This window comes from Bos indicus x Bos taurus, chromosome 22, assembly GCF_003369695.1.
Source record: "Bos indicus x Bos taurus breed Angus x Brahman F1 hybrid chromosome 22, Bos_hybrid_MaternalHap_v2.0, whole genome shotgun sequence".
NCBI lineage: Eukaryota > Metazoa > Chordata > Mammalia > Artiodactyla > Bovidae > Bos > Bos indicus x Bos taurus.
In genome coordinates, this window is record NC_040097.1 from 50,104,344 (window position 1) to 50,128,325 (window position 23,982).

At 46.9% G+C, this 23,982-nt stretch overlaps 1 protein-coding gene across 1 annotated transcript in view; it reads right to left on the reverse strand.

Moving 5' to 3' along the window:
- Nucleotides 1-21,275, reverse strand: part of DCLK3 (doublecortin like kinase 3) — a 42,386-nt gene extending 21,111 nt beyond the window's left edge. Inside the window, exon 1 of the mRNA XM_027523172.1 lies at nt 20,717-21,275. Coding sequence (XP_027378973.1) covers nt 20,717-20,798 — 82 coding nt within the window. The 5' untranslated portion in view covers nt 20,799-21,275. The remainder of the gene's footprint in view (nt 1-20,716) is intronic.
- Between the last annotated feature and the right edge of the window lie 2,707 nt (nt 21,276-23,982).

The following is a 23,982-nucleotide window of genomic DNA, read 5'->3' on the forward strand; positions in this document are numbered from 1 at the left end:
TCTGTATCATGCTACTAGGGAGTCCTGGGAAACACAATCTCAAGAGCAATTATTTTTATCTTCTCTTCCATAAGCCCTTCTTCCTCCTTGAAATTTCCTGGTCCCGGGCAGATTTTTCTTCTTTAAAGGGAAGAGAAAAAATCAGGAGATTCTGAATGTCTGGTCCATCGGCAAGAAGAGCAAACAGCCTGGAGAGGAAGAGCCTAGAACATCCCTGGGACCCTGGGTTCAATCTCCAGGATCAGCTCCATCACCCAAGGAAAATAGTGCCCTGAGGACTTTGGGGCTGACTATAAGCAGCACTATCCAGGACCTACCCAGATAACCTGACCATGTCCACGCATCTCCAACAACTGACAAAATCAATTAAGTAGAATTGTATAAAATTGCTAGCAGTTCTACCAATTACATCTCAGAGGATGGTTGGATGACATCACTGACTCAATGGACATGAGTTCAAGCAAGCTCCAGGAGATCGTGAAGGACAGGGAAGCCTGGCACGCTGCAGTCCATGAGGCCACAAAGAGTCGGACACGACTTAGCGACTGAACAGCAACTGCCAATTACCTTAAAAGGGAAATTTCATATGGCTCAACCTAGCACTATCTTGGATAATAACCCCTACTCTGTCTCTACACTAACAATAGTTAATCAAAGTAGGCATAGTAAAAATTAAGTGTCCTCATTCCCAGTCCTCAGCCACCAGTTGGCAGTTTCCAGGAAGGGCACGGGAAAGGATGCCCTTGTGGCATCGTTTTTCTGTTAATTTCCTATAGCAGCATAAACTGACCTCAGCTTGACAATACCGCTGCTTTTGCCTCAGATGAATGTTTACAGGGTTTTCCCAGCACCCATCAAGCCCATGCATGCAGCAGAACGTTCACAGAGCCACTTGTCTCCTTCAGAGCCTACGGGAGCTCCTTATTATCATCTCTGAGGGTCAAACCCAAACTCTTCAGCTTGACATGGAGCAGCACCTCACCCATCCCAACCCCACTCTACCTGGGGTAGGAGATAGATGGGCCCCTGGGCAGAGCAGCTGGAGTTTGTCAAATGGAGTAAAATTGAAGCTTTGTTTTCCGCAGATGCTCCAAGGACAAAGTTAATGGCAGGAGCTGAGCTCTGCTGGAGTAAAGAGATAAGAGGTCTGCTTATGAGGTCAGAGAAAACTCCCCAACTGCACACGCAGTTGAGGAAGCCTCCTCAGGGGTCAAAAACGAGGGCGTGCCATCCCGTAATAAGTGTCGTCAAACCTCCCACTGGCCTCTGCGCTGGAATCCATCTTGGCAAAAAAGCTGCTCATACATATTGGGTGGGGCGCGCTGGAAGGGTGGGTCCTAGAACAGGTCAGGTGTAGGAAAAGAAATGAAATTACTAGCCAAAGGTAAACAAAGATCCAGAAGAACTGCCTGATATATATGATTTAACTGCCTCTTTACTGCATTCTTCCTCACTGGGGAGGGCGCCCATACCCCTTCTCTCTGGGTGGTATTTCTGCCTTGCTTCAGTCTTAAACAAACACAATGTTTCTCTGGGTGCTCTCCCACATGTTATACTGTATCTCTGATAATAAGCTTTGTACCTGTTTTTACAGTTTTTGCCTCTTTGAGAAATTCCTATTTCAAACATGGCAAGAGCGAGGGGAATTTTGTTTCTAGCCTTTTGCCCCGATGGACTAGCGGCTGGGACTCCGGCTGTTCATCCAGGCTACCCAGGTTCAGGTCTTGGGCAGGGAACTAAGATCTCTCTTCCGGACGGTTCACTGCTGTCTCTCTGAGATGGCATCCTCACTCCTCCCACCCATCCAAGCCTCACCATCACGTAAGACCTAAGACCCGCATCCACCAACAAACCCTCCCTGACCTCACAAGTTCACAGTCACAGCTCCCTCTTCTGAAGCTCTGTTCATTCATTAAAACAACGTTTCACATGAATGCTTGAGACCCTTCCTTCTGTACACCTCAGCTCACTGTTACTTCATCTTCCAAGGTTTATAAATATTCCCCCTCTCAACTAAACTCAGCCTCACCAAAAGCAGAGGCCATGGATTACGCAAACTCCCTTCCTCTGTCCCAGGATATATAATAAGCATGTGAGACTGGGGAAACCCGTTTCCAGTACTAACCTCAGCATGCATATCAGGTCTCAGGCTTCCGGTTCTCCTTGCAAAATAATTGAGCGTTTCTAGTTTCCTCACTGGTTAGACATCCCACAACAGACCTTAACTAAATGAAACAAATGAGATAAAAGAAAATATGGTCACAGACATCCACGACTACCAGGAAATGAGACAAGGTAGCATTTGCCAAGGACAGATGATACAGGGAGGGAGTGTATTTCTTCAGAGTTTTGTGAAGCTTCCTTTCCGAGTTGCACAAAGAATGTGAACACAGGGTCAGAAACGCTCATTTAAATCCTGGTCCTACCAGGCTGAGTAGCTGTGTGACCTTGGGAGCACTATGTGACCTCTCTGAGCCCTCTTCCACGTGGGCTAACTCTGGCACCTTGCCTCTGCATGCTGTTTGGCATAGAGTGGGCACTCAACTGTGTCTGTTTTCTTCCCTCTCCAACAGAACAGGTCTCATAACCTTCGGTTTTCTCCCAATCCAAATACATGTCAAGGGCGAAGAGGACATGATGCTAAATGTGACTCGGCAGGGTGAATTTGTCATTTAAGTAGCGACTGAAACAGAAAACCAGTAGGGACAGGACATTAAGAGAAACACCCAGGCAGATCTAAGCATCCGGCTCCTGTGGGTAGATAAACTTCCTGCTCACTGATCCTAGGACTCTCTGGCTGGTCTGAGCCAATAAACTCAGTAACTGCAAGAGCATTTTCTGTTATTACCTCTGATGGGTTTGGCTCCAATCAACTGTGGCCTCCTCACTGCTGTCACAACTCAGATGAATTAATGTAACCTCGTTCCACAAGGGTCAGCTCTACACCTTTTTACACTGAAAAGGCTACCAAAATGACTGGAAGTCACATGAACCCAGTTTCCTATCCAATGATTTATCATTATTTTGTCCAGGCTGCTAATCATCAAGTTTAGGGTCAAGGGGGAAAACACACACACACACACACACACACACACACAAGGAAAATATACTGCTAACATGAATCTTTTACTTATATTCTTTCACGAAAACAAAAGGAGTATACCATTTCCTGCTGCTGCTGAGTCGCATCAGTTGTGTTCAACTCTGTGCGACCCCATAGATAGCAGCCCACCAGGCTCCGCTCTCCCTGGGATTCTCCAGGCAAGATTACTAGAGTGGGTTGCCATTGCCTTCTCCAATGCGTGAAAGTGAAGTCGTTCAGTCATGTCCGACTCTTCAAGACCCCACGGACTGCAGCCTACCAGCCTCCTCTGTCCATGAGAGTTTCCAGGCAAGGGTACTGGAGTGGGTTGTCATTTCCTAGTCATTAAAAAAAATGCAGTACATGTGTACCGCATTTATTTATTAATTTTTGGCTCTGCTTCTGAGGTATGTGGGATCTTAGTTCCCCAACCAAGGATCGAACCCAAGCCCCCTGCCTTGGAAGCACCAAGTCTTAACTACTGGATCACCAGGGAAGTCTCTTTCTAGTCATTTTAAACCATACCCATAGGTCTAAATTACACCACAAAGAAAAACTATGCCTAAGCTCAGCATCCACTTTGGAATTCTCGCCTTGGCTCCTATAATAACACACTAGAAAAAGAAATAGGAGAATCATACCCAAGTTGCTATAGGACATAAATAATATATGATCACTAACTATTTACAAATTCTGAGTATTAAAAGAAATGGAAATTGGTGTTTTAAAACATCTGGTTAATAAGCAATGCAACAAAAAAAGCCCATGCAATGCATCAAATGACATGGAATCTTCCTTCCTAACAGGGAAGCTCCACTTGAAATTCTTTCCCTTTATCAACCTCTTATTCCTTGATGGTGTCAACAGACTGATTACTGGTGGCCTCAGTAGGCAGTGCTAAGAGACAATTCACTTCCATTTGTCTATGGGAGAGGGAGAGGAATTGGCTGAAATCATTTTCCTTTTCACTGAGTAATCATTTGTCCTGGGAGTTTTCCAGGGGCTGTTTGGGAACAAACTCATTTTGCTCATATGCAAATCTGAGGCAGGAGAAACATTTGCGAACTTACATTTGATTATGCAAACATCCCAAGGAGGGTTTTCCTAAACGAATAAAAAATTGGAACGCAGCCTTTTACTAAGCCTAGTTACTGTTTCGTAACTAGGAAGCCTGGGTAATGTCTGTATTGATCAAAGCCGGGAAAATTAACAAGGGTAAGGTAATAAAATAAAATGGTGCTATTTACTGTCTGTCATCACCGATGACACTCTAATGTCATCACTAATTAATCTTTATTACCGACAGGACATCAGGAACAGAGTAATTAGAAAGACTTTCTCCTGCTCTCATCTCAGAAAAGTCCCAGGTTTGGGGTTCTCTCTTACCTGCTAACCTTCTTGTGCCAGTTCCAAGTGCCTCCCAGCATGTTGGCACAAAAGCTCTCTAGGGTCTCTGGGTGAGGGATGTTTGCCAGTACTTGTTAGAACAGATGCCTGATACATTTTTCCTAAGGTACTCGCTGATTTAATAATGACATTTACTGTCCCAGCTACCTTGAAATTGTGATGCATTTTATGCGGTGCCTCTGTTGTTTACACACACACACACACACACACACACACACACACACACACACACAGAAGTCGCTCAGTCGTGTCCGACTCTTTGCGACCCCATGGATTGTAGCCCACCAGGCTCTTCAGTCCATGGGATTTTCCAGGCATGAATACTGGAGTGGGTTGCCCTTTCCTTCTCCACTGTTGTTTACAAGGGGATTCTAAAGTACGTGTCTTTCCTCATTTTAAAGCTCATCTCTGAGCCCCTCAATATCTCTCATCCTCCCCCGCTCAGTTTTCTGGCTCACCCTGATCTGGTCCCATTTCATCAGCACGTCACGGTTCCCACTTTCTTCTCTGCTAGCTTTATTTTGTCTGATGAATCCTCCTGCTTATGCAAGCCAGAAGGTATTCTCCTCTCTCCTCAGACATTCCAGGTCATTGCAAGACAAAAAGGATCCAGGACTGACGTATGAACTTTTCCCTGTTGTCACTGACCTGCTTCCTTTGAGCACCCTGCTAAAGTGGGAAAACCAGCGGCTCCCACTTGGCAGGGCTTCTCAAATGCTAACTGTGACACCCCCAGGGACCATGTTAAAATGCAGATCCTAATACAGTCCGTCCGGGTGGAGGGTGGGGCTGAGATTCTGCAGCTCTAACAAGGTCCCCAGGTGATGCAATGCTGCTGGCCCCTGGACCACACTTTGAGAAGCACATCTATAGGCCTAAGCTATAGAGAGAAGCTGCAGGTAGGGGGCTCAGTAGAAGGGGGCAATGTAGGGCCCTAGGAACACCCTGGCAGCCAGGGGACAGCAAAGCAGAGGGAAGTGAGGAGTGAATCACGAATGGAGGAAGAACCGGAGCCCTGATGCATCTGAGCATCCTGAGGATCCTCATCCTGGTGCCCCTGAGGATGAGGTGACATCCTCCCCAGGGGGGACCCTGAGGATGCCCGCTGAGGTCCTGTGAGAACAGGCAGCGCCGCTGGGACCCCATGCTGGGCATTACTATTAACACGACCTTGTTTGCTCCCAGGCTGGTGAGCTTCAGATATCTCAGTAACCACGACAGATAACCTTCTCTCCACCCTCGGTTTGTCCAGATGAACGCTTCTCCCGCCTTCTGCTCGTTCCATCGCACGAAGCCTTCAGGCTCCTCTTTTTGCCCGCTGCTCTGTGTCCCACCATTGTCCCTCACATCGGTCCTTCTCTGATATCCAATGCCAGTTGGCTTTGACCGACGCTTCCGCTGAGGATAGCTTCTCTTTCAGGCTGACCCCTGGGTTTAATGTTTCTTCCAACACTCCCCAGCTCACCCACGTCTGGGGTATCACTGCTCACTCAGTAAAATTACAAGAGGGCACAGCTCCCAGGCCGGGCTGTGGTTTCCTATGACCTAGATTTTTAATCCTGACTTGTTGGAGCTCAGAGATTCACAATAACCTTGACTGAGGCTGATGTTTTGCTTCTCTCGGGACTGTTCAAGGCGGTTCAAGGGGGTGTGTTTATTTGGAAAGGGAGCACTAAACTACATCCCACCTTGGGACCCGTCTCCAGCTGACTTGATCCTCCCAGACTTTGTATTTTCCTTCTTCTGTCTGGTTATCACACCACAGAGCCTTCACCGGCCCACTGGTCTCTACCCACCTGTGTCAGAACAACATTCAAACACTGGGCTAGACAGAGCTTTACCACGCTCTATCCCTATAGGTGAGGCGCAGCAACCATTCTTTATTTTTGCCACACTCCATGGCGTGTAGGATCTTAGTTCCTGACCGGGGATAGAACCTGCACCCCCTGCATTGGAAGCACAGAGTCTTAACTACTAGACCATCAGGGAAGTCCCTGTGGCAATCATTCTAAAAGCAATTCCTCCACTGTCTTTTTTCTAGAGAGATGAGCCTAGCTTACTCATTTCTGCATCTCTGTGCTCTGGTTGGACGGATCTCAGAGTGATGTAAAGACACTTGGTGTATCTGTACCATCCACCAGCACCTCCCTGTAGACTCTCATCCCTCATTATCAGACGCATATCTGAGGGGCAGGCACAGACCTCCACTATCCGTTATTGGGAATGCTCTGGTGGTCCACTGGTTAGAACTCTGTGCTTTCACTGCCAAGGGCGATGGTTCAATCCCTGGTGGGGAAACTAAGGCCCCACAAGCTGCATGGCACAGCCCAAAACACAAAAACAAAAGACCTGCCATTGCTTTAAGCACAGAGGAAGCAAAGAGCTTGTGGATTCTTAGAAAGTGGTTTTTAAATGATTTTGATTTCTCTGTAAGACAACCTCCATGTGCAACGTATAATTAAATAGCAAGCAAGTAAAACAATTCAAGAGAAAATGTTCCAAAAATATATATAGTTTTCATTCATGTATAGGAGAAATGAGACATTTGAAAAACACTGGGGCTGCTTATGTAAAATAATAATAAAGGAATATGATGAATAATTTTGAGCCAATAAATAAGACAGCTTAACTAAATGGGTGGATTCCCTGAAAGAGACATGTTACCAAAGTTAACTCAAGAAGAAATAAATACCCTAAGTAGTTCCACTGTGCTATTTACCTGAGGTTTATTTTATTTTTCTTGGCTGTGCTGCACTGCATTGGGGATCTTAGTTCCTTGAGTAAAGATCAAATCCACGTCCCCTGCATTGGATTCTTGGAGTCTTAACCACTGGACTGCCAGGGAAGTCCCTACCTGAGGTTTAGATACACCAGACTGAGGAAGAACTTTATATAAATATTTAAGGTATGGTCATTACATGATGGGTTGGATTTACTGGTAAAAAATTCTCAGAAATTGCTTATATGGAAATATTCATCTTTTGTAAACAAAAGCAATGTCATGGATCAATCTAAGAAAGATACAAAGAAGGATCTTAAGAAGGACCATGTGTTGAAGGCAAAGGCCATGTCAGTGAAAAATCTGTGGGTATCAGAATTAAAAGGGCCAATAGTCCAACACCCTCAATTTTTAGATATGACTATAGACCAGAGAGGTTAAGCAATTAGCCCAAGCCACACAGCCAGCTACTAAGAACTGAAACAGACCCTGAATCTTTCTGAGCAACAGTTCAGACAGGTTTGGGGGAGTCATTTGTAACCATGGAATAAAGCAAAACTCATGGGATTAGCCAGAGGAAACAAAGCCGGACTCAGACTCATCAACAGGCAACAATGCCTAAGCAGAGCAGCCTCAGTTTAACTCTGCTCCAATTATTAAGCCAGCCAACATCCCAACTGGGCAAAATAAGGTCACCCAGTGTTCCTGCAGCTGGCAATAAACAAGTGAGCTCGTCCTTGATCCCTGTAGACAGGATGAGCTAAAAAAAACAAAAAACAAAAAAACAACAACTCCCCAAAATGAATTAAGATTCTAAACAAAGAAGAGTGATGCTGGGGGAAAGCAGATTAAGGTGTAACCTTTTCTTCCTTTAGGAAATTAAAACTGGACTTGGTTTTCCTCTCATTGGAAAGTAGGGAAGTCACAGTGCAAGGACTCTGACTGCATCCAATAAGTATTTGATACTATAAAGCTCCAGCCCAATACCCAACCTGAGTATCAGAGCCACAGGGTCCTCAACTGCACCTCTGCTGGCAGAGGTGTTCCTCACTGCCAGGGGAATCTGCACGGCCAGCACCAGCCCCGCCTCCCAGGAGACGGGAGGTAAAGATGGTAACAAGAGGACAGGCAGGAGGTCACCTACACAGAGGAAGCACTCAGTACCTCGTAGTTAGATCAGATTGACAACGGCGGCACCAAGGCAACAGCTCTCCTACTAAGAAGACCATCTCGGGACTTCCCTGCTGGTCCAGTGGCTAAGACTCTGGGCTCCCAATGCAGGGGGCCCGTGTTTGCCCTGCGCCCTGACTGGGGAACGAGAGCCCGCAGACTGCAACCAAGAGCTGGCATGTCGCAACTAAAGATCCTGCGTGCCACGACCAAGACGAAGATTCTACAGGTCACAACTAAGATCCGATGCAGCCAGATAAACAAATATATATGTAAAAATGCCAATCTCAGTGAGTAGAAACTTACATGGTTCCCTCAAACAGCCCCACTGCTACATCTAGGCCTTTTGAGAGCATCATTTACAAATACTTTTCACAAAGGCTGCTTCCTTCCAAGCCTTAATGGGGTAAACCTTGGCGGCTCTGGCTTCTCCATTTGGGGTTAAGCTTCTTCAGGATCCCTTGTAATGCCGTCTCTTGACACTTGCCCAAAAATACGTGATTTGCAGGGATGAAGCCTATTAAGTAAAAGGGCCTTGCCTGGCAAGATTCCAAACACCCAGCCCTGATGGCAAGCTTGTGGCAGACTGTCCATAAACAGGTATTGCAGGAATGAACCTAACAACTCCATAGTCATTTTTAGGAAAACAGCCTCACAGTCAAGTTCACAATTCTCAGAATGGCCCAGGTGATCAAGGCAATCCTGTACTCAGAATTTTTTTTATCTGTTTCTGCCCCCAAACCTACTGACAGCTCCTCAGTCATGGATGCTGCAAGTGCCCACTCAGACGCCCTTACCAGGCTGCAGCTGCCAGCTCTTCTGATTGATGGGGACGGGAAGGGTACAAAGACAGGGCCCTTACCCCACAGGGAGACCAGCTCCTTGAGGCCCAGCAAGTCTCCCAGCTGAGACCACATCCTTGCTTAGCTGCATCCCTTGCTCATCTTATTCCCCCACCTCCTTCTCCTGTTAGCCCTCCCGCCAAAGTCACCCGCACAGGAATCCCTACCTCAGGGTCCGCATCCAGGGAACACAGACCCCCACCACTGCCCCAAATTATGAGAGCTCTTTACATTTGGTTATTTTAGAGGATAGACCCACACTGCAAGGCATGTGGGATCTTAGCTCCCCGACCTGGATTGAACCCTCAGCCTCTGCAGTGGAAGTGTGGAGTCCTCACCACTGGACCACCAGGGCAATCCCGAGAATAAGAATGAGCACTAAGCGCTTTGCGTATGGTGGCATTTTTCCAAATTCCTAAGTAGAAGGCATTCCTTCTCGTGCGTTTCATTAAAAACAAAAGGCAATGAGGATAAAACCCCACCATGCATGTTTTTTTCCTCCGTTAACATCCTCACTTAAGAGCACTTGACACCCACACATTGTGTGTATGACCACAGGGAACAAGCTGAGACAAAAGAGGCCCCGTCTGCCTCCGAACCCACCCTTCCCCACCTCGACACAAACACTCCACTTGCCTTTCTAGAAAAACCCCTTAGCAAGGACACCCACTTTGTCCTCTGATGAAAAAAGCACAGGAAACTTACAGCACCAGGCAGCCGCCGGTGTCTTTGCTCCGTCCTATAGACAAAGCAACTGGAAAAAAAGCCCATAACTGACAAACCTTCCCGAGAACATGGAACCCGCAGGGGTCTTTCCACTGGGTCTCTGACTTTTTACTTATCCCCCGTTTCTCCTTAATGCAAGTGTGGATTCCTGGTTTTCTTTTCACGCTACAGGACTGCTTTGGCAAAGACAGTCTTTGAAACCAGCAAACCATAATAAAAAAAAAACACAAACAAAAACCCCAGCAAACCTCCTCAGTTATACTGTTCTTGTAGAAAATGAGCAACACCTGGGAATTCTAAATTTAATATTAGTGGCATTAAAGAGAAAGCAGTAGAGGTTCTAAAAGCCGCAGCACAGCAAACATAACTTTGCACTTGGGCACTTCCTCATAATGAGTTTACTGGGGAGGTCTGCCAGCCCTGGGCATCGCTTGACTCCAAGTTCTACAAAGAAAAAGGAGCTTCCATCTAGTTCCTTTTTCCTTTTTAAATTAACATTTCCATGATTTTGGTTTTCTTAACTCAAACACAGTACATAAAATAAAAGGACTCCTTCTATTTTGTTTTACTTTAACCAGTCTGACCTGTCAGTTCTGTCTTGTTTGCCACTGCCAGTGGCCTCTGATGGCGTCTTTTATTATCCAGACTCAAAATACAAACATGTCATTACCAACAAGGGGCAGTCGTCAAAGGGAAGACTGTGATGTTGGAGCTACTGATGTCTAGGACCAGTCAGAGACACCTACAAGCGAGTTTCAAATTCTGGAGAGATGCTGTCTCAAAGAGAAAACACAGTGACCCCACGCTGTTTGTCTCACAGCATCTGTAACTCTGCGCTTAGACTGTGGGTGGGCTCCAATGATTCCTACCAAACGCCCGGTTCCTTTGTATACCTTTTCTCTCTATCCCTCCTTCGCTCCCTTTATTTATTTATTTTTTTGACCACACCTTGCAATATGTGGGATCTTAGTCCCCCACCAGGGATCCAACCCGTGGAGTCCTAACCACTGGACTGCTCAAGGGAAGTTCCTTGAGTTCATTTCAACGCTAGCATATATCCATTTGTTTATTCAGAGCCACTTGGAAAGGCAATTAGGGCACAGGGAATCTAATGAAAGCTTTGTGTTTTTCACTTCAAAATACAATTAGCTAGTGGTCAACTATAAGGCCAACATTTTAAAATTACATATATTATATTGTTTTCCTATATAACAACAACAATCAGTTGGGAAATACAATTTTAAACTAAGAACATACATAATGTTAACATACATATAATTCCTAGGAATGAAAAATACATATGATCAACCTAAGTGTTAGGCGGTCGGACTCTTTGTGACTCCATGGACTGTAGCCTACCAGGCTCCTTGGTCCATGGGATTTTCCAGGCAAGCGTACTGGAGTGGGTTGCCATTTCTTTCTCCAGGGGATCTTCCCAACCCAGGGATCAAACCCAGGTCTCCTGCATTGTAGGCAGATGCTTTACCATCTGAGTCACCAGAGAAGCCCAAAAATACTGGAATGGGTAGCCTATCCCTTCTCCAGGGGATCTTCCCAACCCAGGAATCGAACCAGAGTTGTCTCCTGCATTGCAGGCAGATTCTTTACCAACTGAGCCATCAGGGAAGCCCATAAGAAAAATCACAAAACGGAGAGAGGAAATAGGATATCCGTTTAAATAATGGTTCCAAAACGTGAAGTCCTAATAGGTTAAACATATCAGTTCTTTTCAACTGGGATTTGTAGGTTTGATGCCATTTAAGCACTAATGCAATTTTTAAAGACAGACAAGAGGGAAATGAGTAATGAGGATAGTAAAATATATTATAGAGCTATAATTACAATGCCTTGGTACTTACACAAAAAGAGCTGAATTTCACAAAAAAGAAAACTGTAGCCCCAAAATAGATACTACCTCACATGAGAATTTAATGTATAATAAAGGATCATTACAAAGTAATTGAGAAGGGAAGGATTTTTATTCAATACTGGAACAACTGGATAATAATCTGGAAATGCAATGCACTTGGATTTTTATTTGACAAGCATGTACCAAAATAAATTCAAGGTGAATTAATTACAAGTCATAGAAAAACAAATAAATGGTACTTTAATATTAAGTACCATCTTAGTATTTAAGTACTTAAACATTAAGTACCATCTCTTCAAGCCACTGAAGAGAGAACAAGTTTGGAAAACAGAAACATTAAAGATGATCACAAGTAAAAGATCCCAAGAGTTCTTATGTAAAGAACTTTAGTGATGCCACCCTACCCACAGGGACAGGGCCAATGCTGGGTGTCCGGTAGCAAGGTGCCTCAACCGGTCAATGCCAAGAAGCTCAGTGACTACCATAATACAAGCTTCTTGCCCCTGTGAAATCCCACTGGACTGAGCACGTTCCTCCATCTCAGATCCTCCCAGGTTGCTGCCGTGGTGGGAGAGACACTGTGCTAGTACCCTGACTCTTAGTCACTCTCATGAGAAGTGACACACAGCACTTCCACCCACCCAAGCAACCCAAAGGGTGTTGGGGCGGACTGTCCTCAAAGCAGACTTCGACTTGGGTGGGACTCTACCTAAAGCAGAGCCTGGGGGAAGGCTTTGGGTTGACCAGGGGAGGTGAGCCTGGGACATACTGGAGGAGGCAGGAGAAACGAGGCAGCAGACGATCATGAATGAGCAGGTCACTGCTGTGGGCAACCTGGCCTCAGCCCTGCTGGGAACCTCTGGGGAGAACAGGCAGAGGACGTCCAAGGGTTGGCCCACCAGGGGGACAGGGAACTGTGGTATGTGTCTACCCGTCGCCCCCATCAGTGGTTCAGGGCTGCTCCCAGGAGCACTAACCTCCCAGCACTTCCGGGCCAACCATGCCCCTTGCAGCCAGGGAAAGCCTTCCAACGGGGCTACAGTGCATTGCAGGCAAAGCGTCAGGACAGGGGCTGAGGCGGTGCCATGCAACCATCTCATCCACTGTGGGGGACTCACAGCATCTGCTAAAGAAGGGAAGATGTGGATATCTGGAGAGCACCAACTGTCTCTGCCACAGATGTAAAGACCCAAGCTCCAGAGGATTCTTCAGCCAATCTGACACCTACAGAGCATCTGAACGAAACTGAACGACCAGCTTCATCCAGTTCATTCCTGGAAAGACACTTCTAAAACCAAGGCTATTATTGCTGGGAGATCTGCTCCCCAAATCAGCCCTGAGGTGCAAAGATGCTTCCTGAAGATGCCCTGGACTAGCTTGTGGGTGTGGAGATGGCTGTTAGGAAAAATACCCCACCAGTTCCGGAGGATTCCAAGCCTGTTTGCGTGTAGTATGTGGTCTCTGAGGGTGACCAGTAAGGACTAGCTTACAAACCACTGACCACAGATTCCAAAGAAAACCAGCAAGGGAAGCCTGCATGTCTCCCTGGAGGCCCTGGGAGGTGCTGCCATGAAGGTGACGCCTATGTAGAGACCAAGAGACAAGTGGAAATTTGTCAGGCGTGAGGACAGACAGGGTGGATGCCACTTTCGGCAGCTTTTTGCTCTTGTTGATGGTTAGGTTAATAATTGATACCAAAGGGAAATACCAAGTTACCTTTCAAATGACTTAATGTGAGACTTCCCTGGTGGTCTAGTGATTAAGAATCTGCCTGCCAATGCAGGAGACAGGGGTCCGATCCCTGGTCTGGGAAGATCCCACATGCCATGGGACAAATGAGCCCACGTGCCACAGCGACTGAGCCCGATCTCTAGAGGCCTCGAGCCGCAGCTACTGAGTCCACGAGTCCAAGAGCCCGTGCTCTGCATGAGAGAAGCCACCGCAGTGAGAAGCCCTCGCTCCACAACCAGAGTAGCCCCAGCTCACTGCAACTAGAGCAGGTTCCCGCTCAGTGAAGACCCAGCGCAGCCAACATAATAAATTTAAAAATATATAAAGCCAACTTTTAAAATAAATTAATTCATTAATGCCAAAAACTTTCATTAATACAAGATTTCACTCTAGCCACCAGAGATTTGTTTTTGTGACCTTTTTCACATGTGTGTTTGGGTGGCCTCATGTTCTCTGCCCTCCTCTGCTGCAAAATGCAGTTTCCATCCTTCTCATTGCATAATTACCTAGAGACCATTTAACCAGCACCATGCTTGCTCCCTCCTCAGAGAATTTTTTGAGCTTCTCTGTCCAAAAACAGAAGGAAATGGCAACCCATTCCAGTGTTCTTGCCTGGAGAATCCCAGGGATGGGGGAGCCTGGTGGGCTGCCGTCTATGGGGTCGCACAGAGTCGGACACGACTGAATCGACTTAGCAGCAGCAGCAGCAGCAGCAGCAGCAGTCCAAAAACACAGAGCAGAAAGTGAATCGTTGGTGCTCTTCAAAACTGAAGGCAGATCACCAAGCTCACGTGATATGGGATGACAGCTTCAATCTCAAAACCATCCCCAGTTTTCTCAAACGATTATCACTTTCCTCCAACATACAGAAGACAAAAAAACGTGTGTTTAGTTAGGCAAAATGTTACCAGATCCTGGCAGATTCTGACCTTCTCCAACGGGTCAGAAGTGGCAGGCACAAGAGATGGGTTAACTCGGAACCTCCAAATGAACACTAATGAAACGTCCTGGAGAGGGAGAAAAGGACACTGCAAGATATGAGAGCTTCTCAGAAACTGGTTCAGGAGGGCTTTGGTTAATTAGAAAAAGTGGGGTGATGGAGGTGGCTGGACACAGTCTGCCCTAAAGCTCTTCTGCTCCTCCCGTGGATGCATATGGTCCTCTCCTGGGACAGAGGCACCCTCAACTTCCCCCATTCTCTGACCCCCACAACCAAGAGTCAGCTCCTCCCAATCTTTTCCTTCACCGTCCACATTTGGTCAATATCCAAGTCCTAGGAACTCCACTTCCTAAATGTCTCTCAAATCTGATGCCTCCTCTCCACTCCCTTAACTACTGGCTACCTACATGCACCTTCTCCCCCGCCCCATAACATGGGACCTGAACCATCTGTCTCTGACCTTTCTTCCTACCTGTCCCCTCCCACACCCATGGACAAAGTGATGTCTCTGAATCATAAAGTGGGTCATCTCTCTCCTGCTTCAGCTGAACAACTCCAGTGGGTTTCCACCTGTTTCTCGAATTCTGGGGAATCCTCAGATATACTCTAGGGGGTTCACAATTTTCCAAAAGTATTTTTTATTTAACTTTGTGCTTTCACTTGAATGATCCTCTTTTTAAAGATTATTACTAGAAAATCAACAGAAACATATTCTGGGTCATCTGAATGAGGATGTTATGACCAAGTGCTACCACATAATTCCACTCTGTGTATTCTGGCATTTATGATGTATCTGGTCACAAGAAATAGAATTATTATTTTAATATTATTTTAATTGTCACAGGCTAGTGAGAAAACAACAAATCAGACTTAAATCAGACAAAGGAAACTGAGAAGTGAGCCATCACATGACGTGTGTGGCACAGCACACAGCATCCCAAACTCATAAGAACCTGAAAAATCACCCAGAAACAGTGATTTAGTTTTAGTTTTAGTTTTAATCCATCACATTAAATTCATGGACTTAATCTGAATTTATTCAATTTGCAGCTGTGTTGATATTTTATTCATACATTTGTTTTGGTTTTACGGTCACAAGGAAGCTCTAAATATGAAAAGTTTAGACATATTTAAGGCTATCACATATTTGAATTGCACTGTAATAAAAATAATTTTAGCCACCACTAGACTCTCTAGCATTTTTCCTCCTTTAAATAAATTCACATATTACTCGCATTTGAGAAACTCAGGCCCTCAGAATGAGGCTTTAAGTTACAAAACACAGCATATGTGGGAGAGACAGTGACATTCTCTGACCTTCCCATCCACACACCCCTCATCATTTCCCACCCCTCTCACCATTGGTTCTGGCCAATGGGCTGCAACACAAGCAGCGATGCATCAGCTCCAGGCTGAAGCACGGAAGAGCCAGAGAGCAACCCTCCTGTGATCTCATCCAGCACTGGCGACCACACAGCGGACAATTTTTCCCAATGGTGTGGCAGCAAGAGGGGAACTCTCTGTCAACTTGGCCTTCCACTGACCTACGAAGAACACACAGTACGAGTGAGAAGTAACCATTGTTGGGTGAAGCTACAAGGGGATGAATTTGATCTGTTACTGCAGCAGAGCTTAGCTTATCCTGACCTCACGAATGGCCATTCACCTCCCTGAACAAGCCCTTCCCATCATGGTCCAGGCTGCAAACAACTTTTAGTTCAATGACCTGAACACACCAAACTGCTTCTTGGCACCTTACCTTTGCTCATCCTGTTACTTAATCCTAGAATGCCATTCCCCACACTCTTCTGTCCTCCTCCTCATCCTGCCATGCGATTCATCCTTCAAAAGCTAGTTCAGATATAATTACCACCAGGACATTTTCCTCCCTTCTCCAACCTTCTGTCCCGCATTACCCATGAACTCTACAGACTGCTTTCTTGCCATGTGATAATTACATGTTTACATGCCTGTCCCCACCCTACCCCCAAACACACTGTTGCAAGATCAGCGGCTTATTCATCTCCACACTGTCAAGACCACCACGCAGGAGAAGTAGGCAGCATTCGGCAATTTGGCCAGGAAAAGCTTCCTCCAGAGGACTTGTCCTAAGGTACTGCAAGGAAGCTGAGTTGAGATCCATCACCCCCCAGAGAAAACACTTTACCGAACAGCAAAAGCTCCAGGAAGTCCCAGGCGTCTCTGCCCCAGTTCCAGACCAGACACGCGGGGTTCTGAGAAGCCTGAGCCATCCTCATCATCTCTGCAAACTCAGTGCTCTTCAGCCCCCACTAAGGACTCAGACTTTACCTGGCAGGCCTTAGCCTAGGCTTTGTTACTCAAAGTGTGGTCCACACTTAAGAACTAAGGGATGGGATTTCCCTGGTGGTCCAGTGGCTAAGACTCTGAGCTCCCAGTGCAGGGGCCCGGGTTCAGGGAACTAGATCCCACATGCCACAGTGAAGATCGAAGATCCTGTGTGCCATAACCCAGGGAAGCCAAATAAATAAATAAATAATTTTTTTTAAATAAGAAGAACTGAGTAGCTAGTGAGAAAAGTGGAACCAGACCCCAGACACCTGGGTCAAAACCCACATTTTAGCAAGATCCCAGCTGATTCATATACTTTCAACATTTGAGAGGCACTGACCCAAGGTACCCAAACAGAATCTCTCCATCCTGACAGGTAACTTTAATAACCATACTTTTATATACTGATGTATGCAATTATATCGCAATAAGACTGAAAGATGAAAAAGAATTCACAAAAAAACACAACACTTTCTCATCATAATGATATCTGTGAAGTGTTTTATATCACTGAATTCTCAGAACAATTCACTCACGTCCATTTTACTGATGAGGAAACTGAGGTTCTGAGTGGTTGAGTACTTTGCCCATCATCACACAGCTCTGAAGAGTCAGAGTCAGGGTTTGAAGGCAACTCTCTTGGACTCAAGAATTGTAATCCCCATCACCACACACTGCATGACACCCTGCCATTCAGGAACAGCCTTCCAGATCTTCCAGCCTTCCAGAGATCTCCATTTCCCTTCACCCAGCCGTACCCATCACCTCTGACACCACTACGCCTCTACATATACCACTCTCCCCAAGACACTGCCAGCTCTCCCTGGGCAATGATTTTATGGGCTTGGTCAATAACTGTTGATGAATCAATAAAAATATTTTCTCCTTGATCATCAGACAACCCTTTGAGGATGGCTGGACAATGACTATTAAGCTAAGAAGGTGAAGACTCCGAGGTTCCCAGAGAAGTCCAATGCCTTGCAGCAGGTCACCAGGAAGCCTCAGACCTCTGGGAATGGACCTGAACTCCCTGACTCCCAGGACAGATGTCTGCTTCCCCATACTTCCACTCTCCCTGTATTTCCCTCTTCTGACCTACATTACCAGGAAGTTAAAAACATCCTTCCCAAAGAACTCCCCAACATATGCATCTTCAAAAGGGGCTCTGTGTTACTGACAGATGGGCCAGATTTAGACATTCATAGGAGGCCACCACAGAAAAACCTGGGAAACTCTGGATACCAGATACAACAGCCCCCTGGATGCAAGGAAAGAAAACATCATCAGGCAAGAGCCTTCAACTAGTGAAGCCTATCCAAGCCCCTCACAAGGAACCCAAATCCAGGCAGAGGCCCCTGGAAAGCCAGGCTGGTGGAGACCCATCACCCTCCATGGTCAGGCACCAGCCGGTCCCTGGAGTCTGTGGTACTGTGATTCCACTGGTCAAGATAGCCCTTCCTTTCCCTTTATTGTCTTCAGAATGAAGCTAAAGGGACTTCCCTGGTGGTCCAGTGGTTGAGATTTTTGCCTTCCAATGCAGGGAGTGTGGGTTCAATCCCTGTTCGGGAAGCTAAGAGCCTATAAGCCTCATGGCCCAAAAACCAAAACATAAAACAGAAGCGATATTACAATAAATTCAATAAAAACATTAAAAAGTGTGCACATCACAACATTTTTTTAAAAAGAAAGAAGCTAAGACATTTACCCAGCTCCACATGTAACCAGAGAAAAGCAGGACACCTGCCTGAAATATTCAAATATTTAGGAAAACATGGGAGGGACATTTCCCTCGAACTGGTTAAAAGAGGGTTGAGGGAAGGCAAGAGTGAGATCCTGTGGACAATGAAGCAATGCTCCATTTTGTTTTGCATTATGCCAGAGCACCATGCCACCCTTTGGGCACTCACCGAAGGCACCCAGATGAGGTGATTAATGGGCTCTGACTCCCTGTTGGTTAAACTAGTGCCTAGGCACAGAGCTCCATCCATCAGGAGGCACTTTGTGAAAATTCTTACCAAGGCACTCTGCAGGCTAGCACAGGCTGCCCAGAGCTCATGATATAGTCGTACTCAAGAAATGTTTGGCTCGGTTCCCTAGCATCAAATCCTGAGATAGGAATTTCCTAGGAAAGTGTTTCATTAGCAAGTACCCCTAGGAAAAATATTGGTAGGGGAGTGAAGATGTGAAGCCAGAAAGAGAAGCCAGAGCAGCAATGATGCCTGGAGGTCAACACGATGCCACTCTACAGTGGATTTCTACAGATTCCAGAAGCCCCAGCAAAGAGGGTCTTCCTCCAACAAAGAGGAGAGGCTGGCAGCTGGAAATGAAAGCACCCGGGGTCCCAGTGTGCAGAAAGGGCTCTGAGGGGACACTGAGCGACAGTGGAGAGTCCCTGACAGCCCAGGGTTCAGTATTCCTTTCTCCAAGGTTCACCCAAAGCATGGCCACGATACTGCTGACTCAGTTATTCTGCAGCCTCATGGGGTTCTCATATTTCTTTTGGCTCACGCAAAAAGGACCTGGCTCAAAGACCTTTCAAACCTTCATGGAATGAGTTACAGAGCCTCTTTCAGAATTGTTTCCTGACTCTCTTCTTTCTCCCATGAAGCATTTTCTGTCATTGCCCAAAGCAATTCAAATATTAAGCTGAAATGTTTTCCTGAAGTTGGGCTGCCAGGGAAACCCAATAGCCTTTTCCTTTTTTTTTTTGTTTTTTGTTTTTTGCTTGCTAGGCCCCTGCTTCTTGCCACCTTGCCCCTTAAAGATAAGCACAATGCTTGGCTACTATTCTAAATGCCCCATTCGTTGTGTTAGCTCAACACTAGCTTGCAGATCACCACTATAAGCAGTAAATGGACTAAGTTCACGGCTCCTAATCCAGCCATCAAGGCACAGGATCACCTCATATCAAGACAATCGACATGGAAGGACCCAGCTTCAACTTGACAGCTGTCATCTTGGACAAGACAGAAAGTAAAGGAGATGGAATCCACAGTGGGGGGCGGTGCAGGGGGATGGAAAGATGACTAACCATTGACAATGAGTAACAACTGAGTTCTCTCCACAACTTCTCCTCACCCTCCCCTCTCCCAGCAGGCAGATACCCCGAAAAGGTGTCTCCAGACACCTCTGCCCAGCCCTGTACGGCCTTCTCCCGTCTCACAACACCTCACCCCAGAGTCAGACAAGGGAAGGCTGTGGAAATGCGGTCCTATATTTGAAATCATTGATGGGATATTTCACGAATTCATTTTCTTTCCTTTTTTTTTCTGTTCATGCCCCAAATGCTCTGCCTGGAGCCTTTTCTCCTGCGGTCTTTAGTTCTTCTCTGTGTTTCTTTACTTCTAAGGAGAACTGCCTTTCCTTTAGACGGGTCACAGAGCTGCAGGAAACCTGGGTTCAAATCCCAGCTTGGCTGCTATCAAGCCATGTGACCTTGGGAACCTCCGTTTGCTCATCCGACAAATGGGAATAAATCCACCTTCCTTATAGGTCTGTGGAGAGGATGAAATGAGGTCAACTCTAGGTAAAGCACCTGCGACGTCGAGATGCTCAATACAGATACAGGCCGGATTGCTCCCTCGCGGCTCCCCTCTCCTGCAGCCCCACCGCACCTTGCAGGATGTCCCCGCGTTTCCCAGGCCGGCCCCTCTGGACAGCGAGGGACAGGAACCCAGCTCGGGATAGCGTTAACCCCGAGGAGGCGAGTTGCAGCTGGTGTGGACACACACACAAGCACACGCGCGCGCGCATATACACGCGCGTACAAGCACTGCGCGGTTGCTCCGGGCACCCCCGCGGGACCCGCACTGAGGCCCCGCCGCGCACGGAGCGGGGTCTCCAGTCCCGGAGACAGAAGGGCTCCCCCTATTCCGGCGGCGGCCCCGACCCGGTGGGCGCCCGAGCGCACAGCACTTACCCGGGGTGGGCCGAGTGGGGCAGCCGGGGGCGGGCCGGGCGGGGGGCGGCGGCGGGCGCGGGGCAGGCGTGGCGGCGGGCATGGCTCGGAGGCCCGGACACTGGGCAGCGGCTCGACGGCAGGGCGGGCGCGGCGCTAGCGGCGAGGAACCCGCGCCGCCTCCTCTGCTCGTTCCCTCCCGCCGCCCGCCTTGTGCTGCGCCGGGCGACAGCCACGGGGAACGTCTCCGGGGGCGCCGGCTTAGCAACCGCGCGCCCGCCCCGCCTCCCTCCCCGCGCCCGCCTCGCCCCGCCCCGCCCCGCTCCTCGCCCGGCCCTGCAGGCAGGTGGGGCCCGCTTTGAACTTGCTCGCGCACCCCTTTCTTCTCCAGAGAGCGCCCGAGGTGGCCCTCGGGGACCCCTCTGGAGCCCCGCCTCCCCCGCTGGCCGGGCGCGCCCTGAGCTAGGAGCGGTCGGGCTTTGAACCTGAGCGTCGCCCACGTCCTCTGTGGGTGGCGGACCAAAGGCGTTCCCAGGACCCCGGCAATCCTCACCCCTCCTAGCGGTTCAGAGACCAGGCTTCCCTCATCGATCCCTTTCCCCTACCCCATCCCCACTATGGTCATATACGGACCCCGCAGCCGCCCCCTGCGTGCCCCCCAGACTCAGAGACCTGCTCCCCCTCTGTTCACACCAGTGACCTCTAAGATATAGCTTGCAAACTGCCCTCCAGCCCCATGTCTTCCCGGTACCATCCAACGGCTGCTCAGTGCCCCCTGCATTTTTCTACCCCTTCCAAGCCCACCACGCTCATAATCCCCCCCACTTGCAGAGATCCCCCATGTCTGCAGTCACAATCCCGTCTCCTCAAAGACGGCTCCCAGGCCCCTCCCGGGAGAGATGATTAAGGCAGGGAAGACCATGCCGGTGTTGGGGAACAGGATTTGCCACTCCAAACGGTCTCTCTTCGAAATATTATTTTAAGCTGGTTATTTGACAAACAGCAGAGAGGGGAAAAACTCTGAAAACCAAGTAGGAGTTACCCTTGTGTAACATTTATATTTGTAAAGGAAATCTCCGTTTATTAGATGTCTCCTTTACCTGGAAGAGAAGGACCAAATCTCTAAAAATTCCTTTTTCCCCTCCTTTCATTTCTAATTCTTTACTGAGTCTTGTCACATCATTTCTGAGTTTTTCTTTTTTTATTATTATATGAAACATATATTGTTATTCTCCACATTTTTAAATGGAACTAACATAGAGCAATCATATTATTTCCCAAACTTATTTGAGCACATAGTTATATTAATATATCACGAACAAATGGTTCTATACGAAGAATAAATGACAGCTCATGTGCAAGACCTAGAGAAAGGTATTTAAAGAGAGATGATTTTCTCTTTCTTTCTTTTCTTTTTTTTTTTTTGTCTATTTCATGAGGTTTGTGGGATTTTAGTTGAACCTAGGAACTTGACGTGAGTGTACAGAGTCCTAACCACTAGGTCACCAGGGAATTCCCTAAAAATTCTAATCATTGGAGAAAGCAATGACAAATCTGCATCACAACCTTCCCCCTTTATAATGTGATTTTCCTGGTAACCTCTACACCCTCAAGATCCTCTTTTGTCTTCAGTTGAGGATGGTATGTAAGGCGAGGGCTTTAGCCATTTGGAAAGTTACTCAGTTTTTCTGGGGCTCTCCCATGTATGTGTGTATGTTTGCTCAGTCGCATCCAACTCTTTGTGATCCCATGCACTGTAGCCTGCTAGGCTCCTCTGTCCGTGGAATTTCCAGGCAAGAATACTGGAGTGGGTTGACATTTCCTACTCCAGGGGACCTTCCGGACCCAGGGATCAAATAGCCGTCTCCTGTGGCTAATGCATTGGCAGGCGGATTCTCCACCATTGCGCCACCTGGGAAGCCCTTTCTCATGTATACCTGTTGTTAAACTTGACTTGATTTTTCTCCAATTAGTCTGTCTCATGTCAATTCTGAGACCAGCCAGAAGACCCTAGAAGGTAGAGGAAAATTTCTTCCTTACCACCACCTACCTCTCCACATGGTCACTGACATGATTACAGCAGTGGTCTCGATTTTCCTTGATCCATCAGGTCACCGAATGGCCTTGTCTGGTGTTGGTGTTCTGTGAACTTGTTCATGTTGACAACACCTAGGCTGAGGACCAAGCCTGTTCCCAGATGTCAGGATCTGTCTTCCTCTTCCTCACACATAATAAACACTCTAGGAGAAGGCTCTACTACATTGGTTCAGCAGCTCAGAGGTGATTTTAGGACTAAATCTCTTTCCGTAGCATCCTTTAACATATTACCTTCTCTCCTCAGACTCAGATGGTTGCCTCAGGGTCACTGAACGGCTGCAACAGCCTCTGAAAGCCACTGTACAAAAGAGATTTGGCTTCCAGCTCGTTTGATGGCCACAAAGTGGTCATCAGGGACCATTTGCAACAATAGTGAACAAAATGACAAATGACCTGCCTCCCAGTCACTCCTCTCTAGTAGGGAGGAGCAAATAATGAGATAGCAAGTATGGTGATAAATGGCAAGGAGAAAACAAGGAGAAGGGAATGGAGGTTGGGACTGTGTTGTTTTAGGTTGGGCAGACAGGAAGGGCCTCACTGACAAGATATTTGAGCAAAAGCCTGAAGGAAGAAACTATCTTGAAATTTCTCTTGGTGGTAGGTAGCCCCTTGGCTACTTAAATATTTTCTTTTTAGAAGCCACTGCAGCCACTGTTCTTGACTCTATGATTTAGGAGTAGACAAAAGTTTCAAAACCAAAGTTTTAGGGAATTCCCTGGAGGTCCAGTGGTTAGGATTCATGCTCTCGTTGCCAAGGTCCCAGGTTCAATCTCTGTTCAGGGAAATAAAACCTCATAAGCCTCAGGCAAAAAAAAAAAAAAAAAAACCCCACAAAAACTGAGTTTAGAAAAAGGTTTAACTTTTGTGAAAGAGGATTCGGATGACTTGTTTTTTCTTTCTTGTAAAAGAAACAGCCCAGCAAGGTTTAATTACTGTCTACATAATCATTTATAAATTCATTAGATAAACACATTAAACACATACAAAGAACAGCTTAGCTCAAGTTATCAGATTACCTCCCAATAGTGAGGGATAAACATGATACATCTCATTGAATACTGGAAGAAACAGTTACCTGCTCACTGAACACATATTCTCTTTCTGACTTAGTAACAGACCCCAATTTTTAGCTGAACACACTGCAGCCTGGAATAAAAACTAGATTTCGTAGCCTCCCTTTGTTACTGTAC